The sequence below is a fragment of the Zosterops lateralis genome, assembly GCF_965231275.1.
Source record: "Zosterops lateralis genome assembly, chromosome: 3".
Lineage (NCBI taxonomy): Eukaryota > Metazoa > Chordata > Aves > Passeriformes > Zosteropidae > Zosterops > Zosterops lateralis.
In genome coordinates, this window is record NC_139764.1 from 6,734,323 (window position 1) to 6,755,223 (window position 20,901).

At 39.4% G+C, this 20,901-nt stretch overlaps 1 protein-coding gene across 1 annotated transcript in view; it reads right to left on the reverse strand.

Annotated features, from left to right (window-relative positions):
* ESF1 (ESF1 nucleolar pre-rRNA processing protein homolog) overlaps positions 1-20,847 on the reverse strand; it is a 30,708-nt gene extending 9,861 nt beyond the window's left edge. Inside the window, exons 1-9 of the mRNA XM_083857876.1 lie at positions 20,797-20,847; positions 18,055-18,739; positions 17,017-17,345; positions 16,130-16,243; positions 15,341-15,441; positions 14,279-14,431; positions 12,662-12,776; positions 11,602-11,740; positions 5,946-6,107 (exon numbers count right to left, since the gene is read on the reverse strand). Coding sequence (XP_083714002.1) covers positions 5,946-6,107; positions 11,602-11,740; positions 12,662-12,776; positions 14,279-14,431; positions 15,341-15,441; positions 16,130-16,243; positions 17,017-17,345; positions 18,055-18,739 — 1,798 coding nt within the window. The 5' untranslated portion in view covers positions 20,797-20,847. The remainder of the gene's footprint in view (positions 1-5,945; positions 6,108-11,601; positions 11,741-12,661; positions 12,777-14,278; positions 14,432-15,340; positions 15,442-16,129; positions 16,244-17,016; positions 17,346-18,054; positions 18,740-20,796) is intronic.
* Between the last annotated feature and the right edge of the window lie 54 nt (positions 20,848-20,901).

Consider the following 20,901-nt stretch of genomic DNA (forward strand, 5'->3'; position numbering starts at 1 on the left):
AGCACTTGCATCTGCATAGACGAGTGTGTCCTAACCTTTAAGCTTTTTGTAAATAGAACAGTGAAGTTTTCTATAAATATGCATCATTAGAGTATTCAATGATGTAAGAACATCACCCTAAAAATAAATCCATTAAATAACTGAAACATTCCCATGTTACATGTAGAATACTTAAATCCATAATATACACTTCATTTAAAAGCAATCTTCAAATTTTGGTTAAAAATTCCATATACATCAGGAATACTTTTCTAAAATTCATTGCATCACAGAGCACTTGGATGTTATAAGGATGAAAATTGATTTCAGACATACCTTATAAACTTTCAGCCTGCTCTTCACAAGATGGGCACTTGTGAAAACAAAATTTCATGATCTAAGGAGATTAGGTGACTTGCCTTGCAATGCACTGGAGCACAATTCAGTGGAAGAAACAGAATCCACTTCCCTGGCACGAGGTAATAGCCTGGGCAATGAAGTATTTTTCTCCTGCCTGCAATTCCTTGCTTCATTCACTATGCACTTTTTTTTAAACTTCTGTAACAAATCAGTCCAATTATCCTACAGGTAACATCCTCTCCCACAAAGTGACTGAATTATCCTGGGAGTTTGTAAGAATCCTCTTTCTGCTGAGCCCTCCAAGCCTGACATTTGTTGTCTCTTTCCCAATCCTACTTCTAGTGGTCTCCCCTCAGCTTTCTCTTCTGCCATGCCAGTCCAGCCCTGACCTGAGCACATCCTACTCTCCTACCCCTCATTCCAGTTTTATTGCTTAGAAATAACACTCACACCTCTCCAGATGTCTCAGACTAGATCCCATTCTTTCTTCCAGGTTTCTCAGTGGCCAAGTCTCCATTCCTCATCATTCCTTCCAGGTCTCCTCAGTATGGAGGAACTGCAAACAGTGATCATGATGGAAGGAACAGGGCAGCTCACATGGACAGCTCTAGCTGTCCCCAGAAGAGCAGGCAGAACATTTTTCTGAAAAACTGAAAAACACTAATCCCTGCTTTTGTGCTCGTTGATACTCCAAAAATAATTTCCAATGCTGGGGACCTGGTTACAACTTGTCTGAAAGACCAAGTGTGGACAAGATCTAAAATCATATTAAACCATAGAATCGTAGGAGGAAAAGAGTGGAGCAAAAACAAGATAAAGGATCCTTCTACTACTCTGGAAAGGTGCCAGAATGAACAGTAAGTGGCAAACTCTTACAGCCACAAAAACTGGGTGCTTAACCAGCAAACAAATCAGAGCCACGATAAAGGAAGGGTTTTGCATAGATTCACTAAAAACATGCCATTAAGAAACTCTCATACAACAAGAACAAATATTTAGTTATCTTCAAAGTCCGTGAAAGCAGAGTCATCAGCTTCCTTGAAATTGAACCACTGCAACTTTGGCTACTTTGTAGTACTTTTATGGAAAAAATTACTGGTCAGGTAACAAGCTTGCAGATTCTCTTTGAAGGTAGTAAATACAGAATTAAAAAGAATGTATGTCACATCTCCAGCAAAAGAGAGACCCAAAATCTGAAAGGAAGTTACAATATTTCTGATTTATTTGCCTGGAAAATGGAATCATTTGATCCATCTGGCAGTGAAGAACTTGGAGGAAAATCCAGGCCTTTCTTGTGGTGTTTGGCAGACTCATGAAAGGCATTACAGTTTCTCCACAGATTAGAATGGCTTAGAAACTACTGTCCAGACCACTTCCTGAGAATAAGAGTGTATTTAAGTGGTCAAAAGGATTCTGATTGCAGAAGGGGAAAGGAATTGTCTACTTTAGGTAGAAATATTAGCTGGCCATAGAAAGGTCTAACTTATATACCCTTGTTGATACAATATTTTTTTTAGACTTAATGAACCATGATAGTTTTATTTAATCTTCACAAACATGGGCAAGAAAAGAGAGGAAAAAGGTCATCTATATTAGCATGCAACAAAATAAAACTTCATCTAAAGTGTTGTAAATATTACAGTAAACTTAAACACACTGGTGGGACAACAAGGGATGGGCGCAGGCCAGAATTTTTACTTGTCCAAACACTCAGTTTTGAAAACTTATGGAAGTTTAACAGCCTGTCACTGTTATTAGAGGCTAGGAAGATAAATTTCTGTTCTCAGGAAACCTAAACAAGCAAGTTCATCTTGCCTGTAATGCCTCATCAGAAAGATGAAACACCTCATTGTAGGTAGCTGAGAGGAACAGCAAATAGAAACACTCTGATCACATTAGAATTTGTCACCCCCAAAGATAAACTATGTTGAAGTCAAGCAAGCTTTCCTGAGCAGCAGAAGTGGCTGTGAGAACCCACCAGAGGTAGCAGATGTCAGGTGTGAGCCCCCACACAGCTCAGCAGGAGCTGAGGCCACCCCAAGCAGGGACACGCTCAGCAATGACCCAGATGGAGACAAATATTTCACACCAGCATTTCTGTGCTCTACATCCTCTCTAGCTGTGCACTTTACAGACACCACAGCATTCTATTCCACTGCTGAGCAAAACAAATTTGAAATTTTCCTGTAAGCCTGGCTAAATATTTACATCTAGTTCTTCCCAAAGGGAAAGTTTGTAAGTTCAAAAACCACCCCCTAAAAAAACCTGGCTGAATATCATCAAGAAATGCTGTTGTGGTCTTCTCTCTTTTCACTTTTTAAGGGGACCTTTGGGAGCTGGATAAGGATTCATAGTAATTGTTGCTTCAATCAGATATGATTAAGAAAACAGATGGATGCTTAAATATAACACTGATTTTGTGCCTAGAAGAAACAGACCAAAGGGAGTTGGAACTACATCTAATTTATTTTTGCTGGCACTGTGGTTTATTTAAAACTATTATGATTCAAGAATAACTGAATCATTGACAAAGTATGCTTTCTATAACCATTTGTAAATAACCCTGCCAAAACTCAAAATTTTGAATTAATTCAAATATCTGCCTTTCAATTGAAAAACTTCCTAGATTTGTTGTAATCCTTCCATGTATTAAACATTTGGGCAGGAAAAAGATTTTGCAGTAAGTCAAGCACATTAAGGCAGAACTTGATAATAAAAATATTTCAACAGACATAAACTAGTTCTGAAAAAAAAAATTAAGGAGTCTTCAGAGATTACAACAAAAACTATTTTTGAATGCCCAGAATGCTCTAACTGAACATAAATGGTTTTGAAATTTAAAAGAGCCCATTTATTCAAGAAAAAATAACATAACAACTAATGTTCCTCCCTCTCATAAAGAAGCAAAGCCTCAAGTGTGTATAAATTGCCAGAGCTATAAACTACTGTTCAGCATGTGCTGCCTATGCTCCACCATATAAAAAACATATATAAAAGAGTATCTCCTTCAGGTGTGCAGGACCTCTTCTCCAAATGCTGCCTGAAATCAGTAATGGCTGAACTTTTGACTCAAAAGCAAACTTAAGACACCCATTTTCACTTTTACAACTTGTGTTTTGGACAAAACTTTCTTGCAGGGGTCAATAGCCACAAGTGGCACTGCTGACCTTGTGCAGGTAGACAGTCTCTAACAAAGGCAAGTGAGCACTTCTTTGATTTCCAGAACCTCTGCCCTTCAATAAACCTCTCACTTTTTCAGGGTAAGAAATGAGGAAATGTTAACATGTGCTGTAAAATCATAGTTGCTAATTTAACATCAAATACTATCAAGTATCCATGTAAAATTCACTGTGCACACATGCACATTGAACCTAAAATTATATGAACAAACCTGATCCTGTGCATGGACATCCAGCTAAATGTAGACAAAATCAGTCAAATTTATCAAGATGGGGGGTTTCTTTGGTTGTTTGGGTTTTTTTACCATCCCTCCAAAAGCAGGGATAAGGACAAAGGAAAAGTCCTAGGAGTCCTACAAGAAGGTGCAGTAAGGAAGGGATTGGAGTAGGTGTAAGTATGGAACAAATCCAATTTTCTAAAGTCAAGTCCCATTGCAAATAAACAGAGAGCCCATGGATCAGGGAACTGGATTCCATCTCTACTGCAGTCAATAGTCCTTTGCTACTAAATGTTAATGCAATTTACTCACAACAAGCAAGGTACCGTCTTCAGGACAGCCTCTTGGAAAACTTCTTGTTCTCTCAGGGCAAGCAAGGCTAAAGACTTTCCTTTGGTCTCCCTTAAAGCAATTTTTCCATCTCCTAAAATGAATGGTTTGCTGCAGATTCCTGACTATGTTACCACATTAAGTTGCTCAAACTTTTATAAATTTACAGGACTTCTTTCATCCCATTTGCAAAATTCTTCGAAAAACATAATGTATAATAAACAAACCCACCCTCCAAAGGGTTTTTCAAAACCAACACAAAAAATGGTTGCTTTAACAACACCTAAATACAAACATATATAAATGCAAAACACACTCCTGGCGGCAACAGATTGGTTTCCACCTTCAATCTGAAAGGTGGCAACAACAAATCTCTATGAAAGTCTAATAAAGCTACTTATGTATGAAAACTCCTTGGCCTTGAGTGCTCAGTGACACAATGGATTGACTACTGAGGGAGCAACGTTGTGAATGCAAGCACTGACACGCTGTGGACAGATGGGGAACGACGCTGTGTCGGTGAGCACTCTGCTGCATGATACCTGCTTTTGCATAAATGTTTTGAGAGAATTCATGTCAGAAGTTATTGGAATTATAAAAGCATGCTTGAAAGCACACGGTCATTTTTAATGCCCATGTATCTTTTTGAATACAGGCCTGATGAAGAAACAGGAATGGAATTGTTCTGTTCAGTTTAGTCCGTTTCAGTGAACTGCTACAGACCAGAACATTTCAAACCCAGCAGAACTTCTATTCAGCAAAAGTTACCTGAGTGAACTCAGAATAGTATCTGTATAAATCACATCATTAGATATGCATTCCTAGCTAGGATTAACCCATCAGCAGTGAAGGGCCTGGATTCTGGGTGTGTGTCTGGTCTTGGAATACGCAGTAACAGAACGGGGCTGTGTCCTGCCACAGGCTGCAGTCCCACGCCTGCTGCACCTTGCTGCTCCCAAAAGGGAATCTCATGCTTTCCTGCTCTTTCAGTTGCACATTCAACTGTCTGAGCACTTGCTTATCTGACAAGCTAACTCAGTGGATAAGATGCAGGTATTTTCTTATCCAGAGCAGTACTGTTATTTTAGCAAACAAAATTAGGTTTGCAAAGAGACCTACCAGGTGCCAGGGCTGCCACAGGCAGTCAGAATGAGCTCTGGGCCAGGATCAAGGTGATGATCAGTGCAAACCTTTCCCTTCATGGATGTAGTGAGCTGTTAAACTGGCTCATTACACCTCAGGGGAAGCATTCAGTCTGAGTGGGGTTTTGTCACAAATCAAAAAAAAAAACTAGACAAAGGAGTGTGGCCCTCTGGATGAGTTCTGCTGGGATGCTGTATGGTGAAGTAACCTTTCACTGATTTCCAGAGGTCAATCTGGTCTCACTGCTCCCCAATCACTCCTGGTACCTTGCTTTCTCCCAGAGCAGTTGCACTGGAAAAATCAGACTTCTCCTTCTTTGCTCCCCCAAATCTTTAGCTCTATGCAAGCAACTTTTCCAAACCACTCTCCTCTAATTAAACACTATGTTTCCAAACCATCCTGGTTTTCATTTTTAAAAGTGTAAGTATGTTTTATGATTCCATAGCAAACACACGAATTCTACTTTTAAAAAGTCTATAACATGATAATTGAAAAAGCAAGTACAAAAAAATCCTGGCAAAAAATAATCTATAAAGAGAAACTTACAGCTGAGGAACTGAGTTCAGGCATGTTATTTCTTCTATTTCCCTCACTGTAAACAATCTGGATTTCAATTTATGGGGGGAAAAAAAGGGTTTGTTTCTCCTACTATAAATTTAGCACCTTACACTACATCCCTGTCAACAGACCAATACTGCATATCTGCCAAGGCAGGAAAAGGAAAAATAAACCCTACCTGGAACCCATTTAATCTCCATTCCTATATCCTTCTCTTCCTGTTTTTTCTCTTTTTCTTGGATACTTTGCAGAAGTTCTCTGTACTTGGCAATTTGCTCTTCATCATCTTTTTGGCTTTTCCTCGGTTTGTCATCTTCCATTTCATTAGCTTCATCACCATCTAGGAGGAGAGAGCAAAGTTATCACAGAGAGCCTCAAGAAAGTGAACAACTCAAGTTAGTCTTTAAGAAATAAACCTAAGACACACACATTATTTCCTGGAGATAAAATATTTTCATCTATTACCCCACAAAGTAGCCAGTTTAAGAATTCCCTTGTTTAGATGAAATAAAAGTAATATCTGAAAAGACAAAAGACAATTTGTCCAGTAAAGGAAATCGCTGACTGGACTCAGCATCCTTCACTGTATTTTAAAATTATTAGAGTCCCTTCCAGCAGAGTAGCACTTAAATCTCCAAAACCAGCCCTTCCAGCCCTTTGTGTAGATGGGCATTACATCTGCTAATTTCCAGTCAATGGCACCCCCCTGATTATCCAGGACTGCTGAAAAATGATGGGAAGTGGCTAAGTGAATGTATGATATCTGCCAGCTCCCTCAGGACCCATCTGGCCCCACAGACTTTTGTGTCTCTGAGTGGGGTAGCAGATCACTGGCCATTTCCCTTTGGATTAAGAGGGCTTCTTTCTCCTCCCTGTTCCTGTCTCCCAGTTCAAGTACCCAGAGAACTGGCATTACTATTAAAGACTGAGGCAAAGGAGGCATTAAGTACTGCAGTCTTTCCCTCATTCTCTGTCACAGTGCTTCGCTTTACATCCAGAAAAGGAAGGAGATCCCCCTTAGCTCTCCTCTTATTGCAAATGTATTTATAGAGACAATTTTTGTCTTTCACAGCAGTTACCAGGTTGTGTGACCAGCTTGGCTGTGACCCTTCTAATTTTCTCCCTGCATAACCTCCCAACATCCTTGTAATCCCCCTGAATTGCCTGCCCCTTCTTCCAAAGTCCATAAACCCTCCTTTCTTTCCTAAGCTGCAGCCAAAGCTCTCTGTTCAGCCAGACTGGGCTCGATCCCTGCACAGCACATGGGAACAAGTCAGCTGCAGCTGCTTTTCCACTTTCCTCATTAGAAGCTGAGATCTAAGAGGAAAGCATCTGCTCATCCAGAAAGCAAAAGACAGCTTTGTTGTGAAGACAAGTAGAAAGAGAAGACATTTGGTTGTTCCTACTTCCTAGTGTCCTGAGAAAGAAGAAGCTGTACTGGATGGGAAGTGAAAAGTCCTTAAGCTAAAAGAGGATCCCTAGATCCTGGATAGGCAAGAGAAGAGCAGTTCATATTTATTACTTGTTTTGCTAGGAGAAATTCAAGTGGCAATGCATATTGTCAATCTTTCTGATTTAGATAGAACTTGTATTTCTTCTGTCAAAACTTAACAGTTTTAAACCAAATGTTTAACATCACCTTCAAAAGAACTGTAGGAGCTTCTAATTCTGTAAGTAAAAAAAGCACATTTGACAACAGCTGCCAGAAAGGAAAGTGAGCTGAGTATGTTCTCAAAGTTTGTTCAGAGTTCAAATAACCTTGCCAGTGGCTTTCAAGTATCAGGCTGTATTGCACAACATCAGGAACCACTTTCTGATGGATATTAAGGCAGCAATGCTTTCTGCCAACAGCTTGTTCAAAGGCTTTTTGAACAAAACACACAAACCAAAAAGTTCTGGGGCATTAACTGCTGCACTGCAAGAGAAATACAATCAACCTGGGAAGGAGGAAAAGGCAAAAAAACCTGATGAAATTTAGAGTATAAAATACAAGTATACTCTTATTGTTTTCCAAAGGAAGTAGCAATAGACGTGCTAAAATATTTTAAAGGAAGAGAGTTCAAATCATGAGGCTGGTCAGAAACATTCCAATACAACAATTTGTTTTTAAAAGATGACATTAATACAAAATATAACCAAATGCAGAGGTTCAATATATTAAATAGGTGACTGGCAGCTGAGTTAGCTGAGATCACGTTCTTGTAATCACAGTGTTGTGAAGAGATCCTGTTCTTAGTTTAAGAAGATTATCTTGCAATAGCTGAGTGGATGATTCCTTTTTTTAAAAAAACCTCAGCCTTAGAAACTAAAGACAGTGGAAAACTTGTAGCAGATATAACATCTGACAAGAGGTCTGCTGCAAAGATGAACTCTTATAAAGATGAGAGGGAATTTTCTTCCTGTGATGTAATGGCAAAGCAGAAAACTCAGCTACTGGCTTGGATGCTGATGGCCATACCATAAAAATTGCCTTAAATGTCTCAATTCTATCCAGGGTAGTTATTCAAATTCATATAGATAAAAAATGAAAACCAAAATGTGTACAATGCATGTAGATCCACAGAACTAACAAGGTTTACACTCCAGTGTTAAAGAACCAAGTCTGAGGTAAAGGCTTTTGCACTGCACTACAGCATGCTATGAAAAATTAAATGTGTTGACATCAGTCTTGAGCCAGAAAATAATGTCAGAGAAAACATTGGGGTTTAACCCCATTTCCCCCACATTCTAAGCACTTCCTGAGCAGGGAGTTGTACAAATCCTATTAGTTCATCCCAACAATAATAAAAAACTGGAAAAATTTAGAATACGAAAGGAAGTTTATTCAAAGCCTATCAGAGTTAATGCCTTTTTACAAGATTTTTCAGGGAGAAAAGATACTGGGAGAAGAGAATGCAAACAGAGAGATAACAGTAAATGAATGGTAAACACTGAATCATAGTGTTTTCTTAGATTTTTTTTTTTTTTTTTTTTTTTTTTTTGCATTATCCTTCAGGTCTGTGTAGTCCAACCACTGAGGGGTGTATTTTTTAATATGTTTTTAATGTTTTTAAACCTCCCCTTGCAAACCAGGTGAGTTTTGTAGGTGCAGCCTTCCAAACACCTTTAATTACAAAACAAACGCAACAGTTCCTGCAAACATGCTTTGGAAAAGTATCCAGCACCTGCATCAGTTTTATCATGTTTCTGATGCTTCACAGAAAGAAAATAATCAGGTTGTGTGGTACTTGTATTCTGAAATTCCCATGAAATTCCATCCAGGCTTGGCCAACTCATAAACTGTTAAACCCTCTTGCTGCTGCTTTACAGAGGCAATAACAAATAACTGCATGTTCTACTTCTGTCACCCTCCATTTCTTAGCCTTCTGAAATAGCTTTAGCAAATATAAACACATGTGGATGCTGTTCCTTTTCTTAAGAGAAAAAGGCTGTACCATTATCTAATAAAATGCTATATATGCATTTAAATTTATATATGCAGTTGTGAGTTATTGCACCAAATAGATTCGTAAAACAACTAGTCTGATTCTATTTAACGTTAATTGTTGAAAATAAGGTTTAGCAGCATTATTTAAACAAAAACTCCTCCCTCCCAACCACAACATTTCCCTTCTCTGCACTTGTGCACCTCTGGCATCAGGGCAGCAGCACAAAACAAGAGACAAAAAGGCAACAAAAGACAAAAAGGCTTTGTGGAGTCTTATGTTGGAAGTGAAATACCACAGAGGACTGGGCTTCCTGCTCAGATTCCTACTGAGGATCTACATGGAGCTCCCTCCAAGTCTGGTGTTGTTCAGTGCTTGGACAACTCTTAGGTTTAACTTCTAGGTTAAACTCCTTGGTGGAGTCACAACTTGGACTCAGTGATTCTCATGGGTCCCTTCCAGCTCAGGATATTCCATCCTGATTCCATCAAGACCAGCTAATTAAAAAAAGTCCCATAAAAGTATTTTATCATATAGTCTGTTTAAGTATTGGTGTGCTGTGCAAAGCAGAACAGCAGAAAAGATGTTGCTCTTGTAAAGATTAAAAAGAAAACAGATTAAAAGCATAGACATGAACCCCATAATGCTTAATTTGAAGCATATTTAAAATGCCATACACTAAGTCACTGGTCCTCATTGTCAAAATAGCAATTATGGGCTAGATTTGATGAATGTCAGAAACACTTCCTAACTGGGATAAATGTACCCAAGGAACAGAAAATTCAGAAGCAATGTAAAGGAGAAATTTTGTGCTGTGAACCACAACATTCATCAGGTCACTGAAATCCTTAATGTTACAGAACCATTCTTTAACAATAATACTAACATTCATGATGCACATATTTTAAGTTGAAAAATTCCATAAAAAACAATATTAAAACAGGCCAACAAAAACCTGATTATAAATAAAACATTTTAATAAGTTTGAAAAGTATGAATAGAAGTCCAGGACATTTTTTCCCTCCTTATCAGACTCCTACATTTCCATTCAAGCAGCTGACATTGATTTTTCCCATTTGTTCATAGCACCACGTAATTCTGCTGGATGGAACCCTGACAGATGGAATCCTGTTTTCTATCACATAACTGAATGGATAAAATGTCAGGAACACATTAAAGACATGACAACATAATTCCTCTATTAGTAACTTACTTTTCAAAACATCATTTGAATCCATTTCAAGGTTTAAAATTTATTAGTGTGATAAGATTATTTAAGGTCTTTTTTTTTTTCCTCCCCTTCCCAGTCATGGAATTTTACTCTTTAAAATTCCTGAAATGTTTTTCACATGAATATTTGCTTTCATCACCAGCCTATCACAGCTGCTTGCCTTTAGTATCACAGCTAAGGTAGCCTTGTACATGAAAGAAGATAGAGATGCTTTTTTCTGCATCCCCTGCTGCCTTTTACAGACTTCACTAAGAGAAACTAAAGCTCACCATGGTGCACTTTGTGAGTTTTCATGGAAGGTGAGAAACAAATGGACATTACTGCTGCCAAGATGAGTTTGCTGCCATGAGATTACCCATCTCTATAAGCAGAAAAATCTGTAATGTTTTTTTGCATGCTCCAACTCATCTCTGATTGAAGCAACCTGCTTTAATGCAGTATAAATCAATTTTAACATCTGTTTGAATAACCTAATTAAGGCTTAATGAAATTTTATTTGCTTTGTAAGCTAGGCTGTATATATTATTAAGAGAAGGATGTATTTTAGAATGAAAACAAGCAATTTAAATCAGGAATTTAAACACTGCTCCACCATATGCAGAAGACTGATGTACCTTACAAAGTTAGATGAAATTCTCTTCATATTCTTAAGCAGTATGTGAATCAAAAAGCATTTGAAAGATGTTCCTGTTCATTTAGTCATTATCCACCTTGCATTTCAAACTAGGACTTTTCCTCTGAAAAGGAAACACTTCAAGTTCTGTGGGCCTATAATTTATCTCAGAAATTAATAGATTAAAAGCAGATATTGCCAAACTTGACAAACAGATGTCAAGATATCCTGAAGAAAGAGAAAAAATGGAGTAGGAGAAGAAATAAAATGCAAGAAAATTATTTTCCACTCAGAGGTGTAAGCTCCTATTCAGAAAGCAGCTACTGTAGTCCAGTGGAAGGTGTCCCTGCCAATGGCAGGGGTTGGAGCTGGATGGTCTTTGAGGTCCCCAGTCTGAACCATTTAGTAATTCTGCTCAGGGGCACAATCATTGCACAACAAATATAATATTGTCCTTGTAAAAGATGACATTCAAAGCATTTTCTATAGATATGACATTTAAATACTTAAATAATTCGTGTTCAAAACTCTGACTTTGTGGGTTCAACATTTATTACCACAGTACCTTGCTGCTGTTCCTCCTCATCTTCACTTGATGAAGCCAAATAAGCTTGAAAATCCATGTCAAGAAGCTCCTCTTTGTTAAAAGTCCTGCTGAGTGATGTCACTCTCTCATGATCTGTCTCATCCCATGTGATATCTACCTTAAAAGTAAGAACACCACTTGTAGAAGCTGTAGAACACTAAAACTAAACCCTGTAATGCTGTCTTTTTAAGGAAAATTATTTTATACTTCCCATCCAATCTAAACCTGTTAGCAATGGTCTCTACAATAACTCACTACAATAACCATTCAGTAACATGAATTCAATTATAACATTTTGGAATTTATGCTACAGTCAGTTTAAATGAGTTTGAGGTACAAGAAAACTGAAGAAATCTCCTCATGCATGGGTTCAGTAACAGCAGATCCCACAACAGAAAACCTCTGTAAGCCAAATTTCCTTTGTGGCAGCAGATTCTGGTACTGCAGCAGCCACCAGCCCCTCTCCTTTCCTCTTCCATCAGCCATGCACTGCTGGAATCACACAGGGATTGCAGTGGAGACAATGAAAGCCTTTGCACAACTGCACCCTCAACAGATCTGACTGAAAAATCATCCAGCCCAAAAGTGCTTCTTTCTCAACTAATCACTTCATGGCCAGATGGAAACTTTGGCTGTCAGTAGGACAGAGCAGGAACAAATTGCTACAAGCAACTGTTGAAGCCTGGCATTACTACCAAAAAAGCTCTTACTGATTTATACACTAACATCCACTTTAGGCAAATTAAAAGATTTAACTGTAAATAACAAAGTAATTTCATGTGCAGCTTGCCGAAGAGATATAAAGAGGTCAAAATTCAGTATTTAATTTGTAAAAGAGAAGCCAAATCTCCTTTAAAATCCAGACCAGGGTTGCAACTTGTGGGTCCATGGCATGCTTAAATCTTTTAATACGTTTGATGTCTTTATTTTGAAATGGCAGACATAATCAGGAATCTTTTCCCCAGTACACATATCATTCATGAGCTGACAGCAAAACTAAACAAATAAGAAAAACATTGCAAAACCACTGTAAAGATACCTTTGATGTTCCCATAGCAGCAGATGTGAAGTACTTTGGCTTATAAGCAGCTATGTTGACTTCTGAGGCTACATCTTTTGGCTTATCATCAAATGTAACATTATCTGGAATGAATCTTAAAGGCAAACAAAACATGTCACTCTTCAAATACACTGGAAAATTGCATAGTATAAACAGTCTAAGCTTTCATGAGTATGGTACATCAGCATGAAAGAATTAGTTAAAATAAAAAGGGGGTAAGCCTGCAAAGGGAACAAAAGAAATGGACGAGAACTCCACACATGTAAGATTCATTTCCTGGCTTCTGCAGATCTGTTCCACAGGTTTTCAGGGTATCACAACACCCTGTTTGGGAAGTATTTCAATTTTCAGCCTGGTATAATCAGGGTCATGGGTGATTTTTTGAGTGGCTCTCTTTGTTCTAAGAACTATCTTTTCAGAAAGTTTAATATTAAAAATTAAAAAGAAAAAAAAAAGTGAATAAAATAGGATTTGGAAATAGATGAATAAGAAATTCCAAACCTTTTAGGAAAGTCTGGTACATCTTGCAAATTACAATTAGTAAGGAAAAAAAAAAAAAAGTTAAAAAGACCAAAGTCAATTGAATGAGTGACAATTGAAGAACTTCATAAAACAAACAAACAAACAAACAAACAAAACCAAACCAAAACAAACAAACAAACAAAAAACCACAAAAAAACCCCAAAACCTTGGTATACTACATGAGAAATTAATTACTTGTGACTTTTTTTAAATCTTTGCAAATGTAATCTAATAAATAGCATTCAACATTAAAATTTAACACAGCAGAAGATTAGGAAAATCATTGGAGAATTTCCAACAGCTGCATTTGCTGTAAAACATGATCACTGTTTAAAATGATGAAAAGTTACACGTTCCCCTAGCAAAGATGTCTTTCCCAAAACGGTTCAAAGCAAATTAACTGAGTTCCTCTAGAAAATTACTCAAAGCAAAAAAACCCTTAACTCCCACTGACTTCCAAGAGTATCCCCAGCAGACAAACAGGGCTTTTGTCACAACTCATGATTTAGTAACTTTTCTGCTTAGAATGAAAGGGGCTTTTTTGCAACAAAGGAAATACTAACAATAAACCAAACCATAATTTAAAATCCTTTCTTCCCCAAACATGACTTTTGAAACATCAGAGCATCCAGCAGCTCATTCAAAAGGACTAACAGATCTATTGCAGCCTCACGACAACAGCAGCAATAATCTTGCCCTGTGGTAAGAAATCACAAAAAAAGACCCACTTCTGGACCCTTGGGGAGAGGAAAAAGAAAAAAAAGTTTCATTTTCTGAATCCTATCACTTTACTTAATTGTACCAAAAGCTTGAATCAGAACTTTTTATCTGGTTTTTCTGAAAATAGACTCTCTTCATAGAGATCCTCTTGAACTTCCCATACTACAATAAAAATCGTCACAAAGAAGAAAGAAGAACCAAAGGGAACCCTAACAACACACTGGATGCCAAATTTATCTTTGTATCACCTTTTGGTTACAGAATAAAGCCAATATAGTTTACTCCAAATTATTATAAACTGCCTTTAATTCACCCCCGCGTCCCAACATGCAAAAATATCACCAGTGGCGTTACCTCAAGTCTATGAAAGAACAGCTACTTTCAAATTCCAGTCCATCACATTCCTCATAAATTTTATTGGCTGTTTCAGGAGAATCACATTCTACCACTGCATAGAAGTATTTCAGTCGCTTAAACTGGTATTCCCGCAGCTTTTCCCTATAAATCCTACAAAAGTGGAAAAAAGATCAGGCAGGTGAGCTGGCTTTAACACCTCTTTATTCACAAAATCTTCTAATTCAACTCATTCAAAACATGTGCCCATCAACCACTCTCCTAACCTTGTAAGATTAGATGTTGAACAGCACAAAGTTCCACCAGCACTGAGTTTTCTTCATGTAGAAAGCCTATTTCAGACAGATTTATTAAGTGTAAAATCTGTACATAGCCCCATTGAAAGGTCACAGGGATGAGGTTCAGTGTATCTGAAGGGCAGAGGTATCACTGAGGTACCTCTGGATTTCTGGCCAGTCCAGCAAGATGCATTATACAAATATGCCCCCAGTCAGGCAGCCAAACATCTGGAAATTCTGGGAAAATATCAAATCAAAACCTTGTAAGAAAGTTTTAAAAAGGCACAAAAGACATGCCTGAAGAAGCCAGGACAATGGCAGGACTGAGGAGCTCAGCAGAGGAGGCCAGGGCTGTGCTGATGGCACTCAAGAAATCCCAGTCTGGGAATTCTTTGACTAAGGTCCCTGCTGATCCACAGATTAGAATGTTGACAGGGAGCACTAAAGGGAGTTTACTGCACAAATGGCAATTTGTAGAGGAGAAATGCTGGTTTTTAAGCTACCCACATATTTGCTCCATTCATTACTCCAATGAGCTACATCATAAAATGTTGAACTCAGATCAACAAGCAAATCTTTTCAAGTTTCATCATAATGCATTTATTAAATGCACTGATAATAAACCAGTGCCTGTTGTAAAACAACCTTTGAAAAAAACTAAAAAATGAAGGTGTCCACAGGACACTTCCACATATGAACTCCTGGAAACAGGAGCTGATTGGGATTTCCACTAAGAATTAAACATATTCTATCTCTCATTTGAAGACAAAATTAAAATTAATACCCATCATCCTCTGTGGTATTCTCTGGAATATCAAAGAGTTCCACAGGTCCTTTTTGTTCTTCCTCTTTCAATCTCTCTTTTCCAAACTCTGAAGGATAAATCTACAAATACAACAACACAAAGCTCATTTTTTAACTGTACTGTAATGTACACTAGCTAAGAAAAAAAAAATCTCTCCAGGCTTTTACACTTTACAGTTTTTAAGATCAGTAAAGGGATCAATTACATAAACTTTAATACCTTCTTAACTTTAATGTATGGAAAAAGACAGTAAAATAACCAAACTGCCTGCTAGGAATTTTGAGGCAGATGAAGAACAACAACCCTGACTTTGTTCATTGTACTGTGGCCCTCTTCAGAAAGAAGTATCTGAATGAAATTTCTCAGAGAGCTGAGGCAGACACAAATTATGGAAATATATAACTTAATTGGCCACAATACAATCAATTTATTAGTAAGGTCTAAGGTTGGGTTACCTGCCATACAGATCACTAAATATTAAACTGAATGTTAATCAAGGAAATGTAGTCTCCTCCCACTAGATCTGAGAACTTCAGGAGTAGTCTCAGAAAACCAGCACTGAGAGCCAACCTCATAAACATGGGAAATCAATGGCTTTGGCCTCTAACTCTGCCAAATAAATGATTGTTGCAGCAAGTTAAATGGCAACACAGTTTCTCATTAATATTTCTTTTGGTTCTCCAAAGCACTGTCTTACTTCTTATTTTGTAGCCTATTTTTTTTAACAATAAAAGTCAGTAGCCCTTTCAGAAATCAAGAGTTTCTTACCTTAACAGAAAACACTGTTCCTCCTTTGGGTGTGAAAGAATTAAACAGAGCCAGCAAATCCTTAGCCTTCAACCTATCCCAATCCATATTACAAACTGCCAATCTACTTGTAATCTGAAAGAGAAGAACATAATATTCATAGGTTTAATTGCTGACTGATGTGGGGAATACACAATTCTCTAGGAGAGCTCAGTGGTAAAAATCAAAGTCAGCAATAAACTTTGCTGAAAAGCAGCACTGTCATCAGGACTTTTTATTATTTGAAATAGCAAAGATGAGAAGCAGCAAATACCAGAGCACATAAAAAGGACATAAATAGTGAAGCACCTCAGAACAGACTGCACCAATCACAGATTCAGAACTGCAGCAACAACATAATCACTTAGGATTTTGTTATCATCAAACATTGATAGTCTCAGGAACAACCACTATGATTACTGTGACAGGACTAGAGTACTGTGATTTCTTACACATTGACTGTGCCAGTTGTAAGTTCCTATTTCACTGTCTCATCATGCCTTAATTTCTTAAAGTGTGAGTTAAATAACTAAATTTCTGAAAAGTGAAAAAAACCAGTAATGAACAAAAGCAGTACTACTTGAATTCTGGAATTCCTGAAAGGCTCAGTTTTGTCTGTCCTTTCACCTGTAGACAGTTCATCCACAGGTATAGGTAAGTGTGCTTAGGGAAAGAGGAGATACCAGTGAAAACTGCAAGTATCTCACTGCCACACAATTTCACCATCACTTCCATTCTGTCACTAAAAGCCTGAAAGATCTTTATGAAAAATACTTCCATGAACTGCTCCATGCATGATAGTCTGTCATGAACCCATAACACTTCTGAGTTTGTCATGCAGCAACTTCTCATATGCAGAGCATTGTTACCTCATCTCCACGAGGGGCATCTTTATCCAGCTCGCGCCAGGAGTGCTCGATCTCTGGCTCCTTTGGAAACAGCTCATTTAAATCCTCATCATCCTCTGAGCTGGTTTCAACGTTCCCTATGCCTCTGGCTAGATCAGGCCCACTATCACTTTCTTCATCATCTTCTGAATCACTGTCATCTTCACCTGTTTCCCCATCATCTTCTGGCTCCTCTTCCTCGCCCATTTCTCCGCCATCTTCTGATTCCTCCTCTTCCGATTCTGCATCCTCACTTGCAGAGGTTTCTTCCTCTGACTGGCCTCTAGATTTTACACTTTGGTCACTGATGTCTGAGCACAGAAAGATAAACATTAGATACATTTTTATGTTAGAATTACACATGACCCCTTACAAAAAGGAAAACTTCAGGGTTTCTTCATACCTATTTACAGGACTCCTGAAAGGCATAACGATGCAGGAGCAAATAACAGGAAACATCAGCATTGGCTCTTTTGTTTGTGTGGTCTCATCTAATTTAATTACACTTTAGGTCCAAAATTCTGTTATCAATCTCAACAGTAATGAAATATTCTGCTATTTTATTTATATTACAGAACCAACAGGTAGAAATCTATTTAATAATGGACATTATACACACGCACAAGCAATATAAATAAAGTTTTGTTCTTTCTAATCCCCTCTAAAATTAATGGCTCAATGCTGCCATGTCTACAATTTCAGCCCACAAGTTGTGATGTGGACTGTGGATACCAAGCCTTCATGGTATCAGTTTCATAAATACAGCAGTGTACATGCTGTTGTAAATTTTACCAACAGCTTCAGTGCCAACAATTAAAAGGATAAAGATGTTCACAGTCTTACTGAAGAATCAGAACTGATTCTATACAGGGCTGACCAACTCCAATCCTTCAGCAGCACTGATCTGAGTCAGTCAGCTATTTTATAACTGATCTTGCAAAATATCTTCTGTGGAGAAAACAAAAGCATCAAAAACCAAATAAACACAGCTAAATTCTCCTTGTGGTTTGAACAACTAACCTGATTCTTTTATTTTCCCTCCTAGGGCTTGGTCCCTCCTGGGAGCTTTGACTGACTTAGCAGCACTTGCTTGTGAAGACTTTTCCTTGATTTGAATTGAAATGGATCTTCCCCCTGACACATCTCCTTGCTTGTTTTCCCCTTTGGGTAAAAGGCCCTTGTTTCTCCGAGAGCGATCAGCTTCCACTGCAGGTTTCTGTGAGTCCTCTTTCAAGCTGAGCTTAGATTTACTTTTCTGTCCTTCTTTTTTAAGGTCATTTAGTTTAGTCACCTCTTCACATGTTTGGTCCACCTCCTGTTGGGTATTTTTGCTCTCCTCCTTTGGGAGGCCACCAGCAGAATCTGCTTCTACTTTACCTTTACCTTTCTTTTTCTTTTTTTTTTTCCCCATGAGTTCTTTACTCTCGCTCTCTGAAAGGTCAGAGTCAGATTCTGACAAGGCATAAAACTTCCTGAGGTTCTCTGCAGAGCTGTAGTTAACAGGGCGACCTCTTTTATCCACTGTGTACCTCAGCTTGAACTTCTTGTCATGGAACATGGCCTGGAACCGCTTGTCAATCTTGACCTTGCGCTCCTTTTCGGGCATCTCCCAAAACCTGGGGTCCCTCGCGATGCGGCTGAACCTCCCATCGCTCAGGATTTCCTCCTGGGATGACATCTTTGATGCCACTGAAGACTTGGACATCTGCAATATGGGAAAAAAAAACCTCTCAAATACTTCTGATTTAAAAAAAAACCCTCAGCCAATTACATAGATTTAGATATGTAACTGAAAAAACAGTCAGATTTCTAACCTGCAGCTAAAAAGTTATTTCCAAAAGCACAGATGGCAATTTCACAGCATCACATCACACACCACCTGTGATGCTGTTTTTTTAGGGAAAATTATTTTATACTTGCCTGTTGCTAGAGGACACAAAAGAACTACACTCACCCACCAGGTTGAGAAGTGAGAAGAGAAAGAGAAAGTTTATTTTGGTTTGGGGTTTAAATAGGGTTTGGAATTTGACCAACAATTGGGGAACGAGGCTAACACCTCTCTGACCACACTGGCCAAGCCAGAAGTCCATCAATTTGTCCTTCCTCCTGGAAAGGAATGCATATTTACAAAACATCAGTCTTTGCTTATGTTACAAGCATGAGAACTCCAGCAGAGAAATGTAAAAACATCAGAAGGCTGAAAAATCAAGGCGACACTTGCCACCCAATCGAAACCTGTCAGCAACGCTCTCCACAATAACTCACTATAACAACTATTTAGTAACGTGAATTTAATTATAACATTTTGGAATATGGTTTCCACCTGGTTGGAAGGGACCTCAAAGATCACCTGGCCCAACATTTCTTGCCAAAATCATTCCATATACAAGATGGCCCAGCACTCTGTCCAGCCAAATGTTGTAACCGTGAATCCACCACTTCCCTGGGGAGATTATTCCAGTGGTTGAATGTTCTCACTGAACGAAGTTTTCCTCTTGTATTTAAATGGAATCTCCCCAGGAATAACTTGTACCTATGACCCTTTCCCTTTTGTAAAAACAGAGTCTCCATCTTCTCTGTAGCCACCTTTTAGACACTGGAACATGAGGATAAGGTCTCCCCTGAGCCTTCTTTCCTCAAGGCAGAGCAAACCCAGCTCTCTCTGCCTTTCCTCACATGGCACTTCCCAGTCCTTTGGCCCTTCTCTGGACCCTCTCCAGCCTGTCCACATCTTTTCATAGAGCAGGAACCAAAACTGGACACAGAATTCCAGATGTGACCTGACAAGCACCAAGTGGGGTAATCATTTCTTTATCTGTGCTGCTGATGTCTGGCTGATGGAACCCAGCACCTCGCTGGCTTTGATGCAGCAGTAGACTTAAACAAGTCACAAATAATCCTGGACCTACCACAGTCTCAGCCACAAATCTTTGCTCTGTCAGATGTGCTGGCAGCCCAGAAATCCCCTGTGCCCTGGGCTGTGCCCAAAGCTCCAGGGACAGCAGGTGAGGAAGGGAATTCTGATCCTCTGCTCTGCTCAGGGGAGAGCCCACCTAAAGTGCTGTGTCCAGACCTGGGGTCCCAACACAGGAAGGACATGGAGCTGTTGGAGAAGTCAAGATCAGCAGGATATTTAGAGGGCTGAAGTTCCTCTCCTATGAGAAAAGACTGAGAGAATTAAAATTGTTCAGCCTGGAGTTAGGTCTCCTCTCTCTTCAGGAGACCCAACTGTGGCCTTCCAGTATCTGAAAGGAGCCTACAAGAAAGATGGAGAAAGACTATTTACAAGGGTCTGGAGTAATAGGACAAAGAGGAAGGGCTTCAACCTATTAGAAGCTAGGTTTAAATTAGATAGGGGAAAAAAATTCTTCCCTGTGAGGGCGGTGAGGCACTGGTACAGGCTGCCCGGAGAAGCTGTGGATGCCTCATCCTTGGAAGCGTTCACGGGCAGGTGGGATGGGGCTCTGAGCGACCTGGCCCTGCCCATGGGAGAGGGCTTCGAACGAGACTGTCTTTGAGATCTCTTTCAACCCAAGCCGTTCTACGATACACCGGGGCTGTGGACACCTCCCTCCGTGACTCTCCGCCACACCACGCACCGCACCTTCCACGAGATGAGCACCGCAGCCAACAGCCCACCAGCAGCACCAGGTGCGCCGGGATGGCTGCAGCCAACCCGCGCTCCCGCTCCGTCCCCGTCCCCAACCCCAGCGACGAGGCGGCCGCGGGGAAGAGCCCCGAGGACGCTCCGCTCGCACCCACCGTGCCCGGCGCCCGGCGCTCCTCACGGCGCTGCCCGCACGCCGCCGCCACCACCACTTCCGGCGGCGCTACGGCGGCCGCGGCGGGACGCGGCGGGACGCGGCT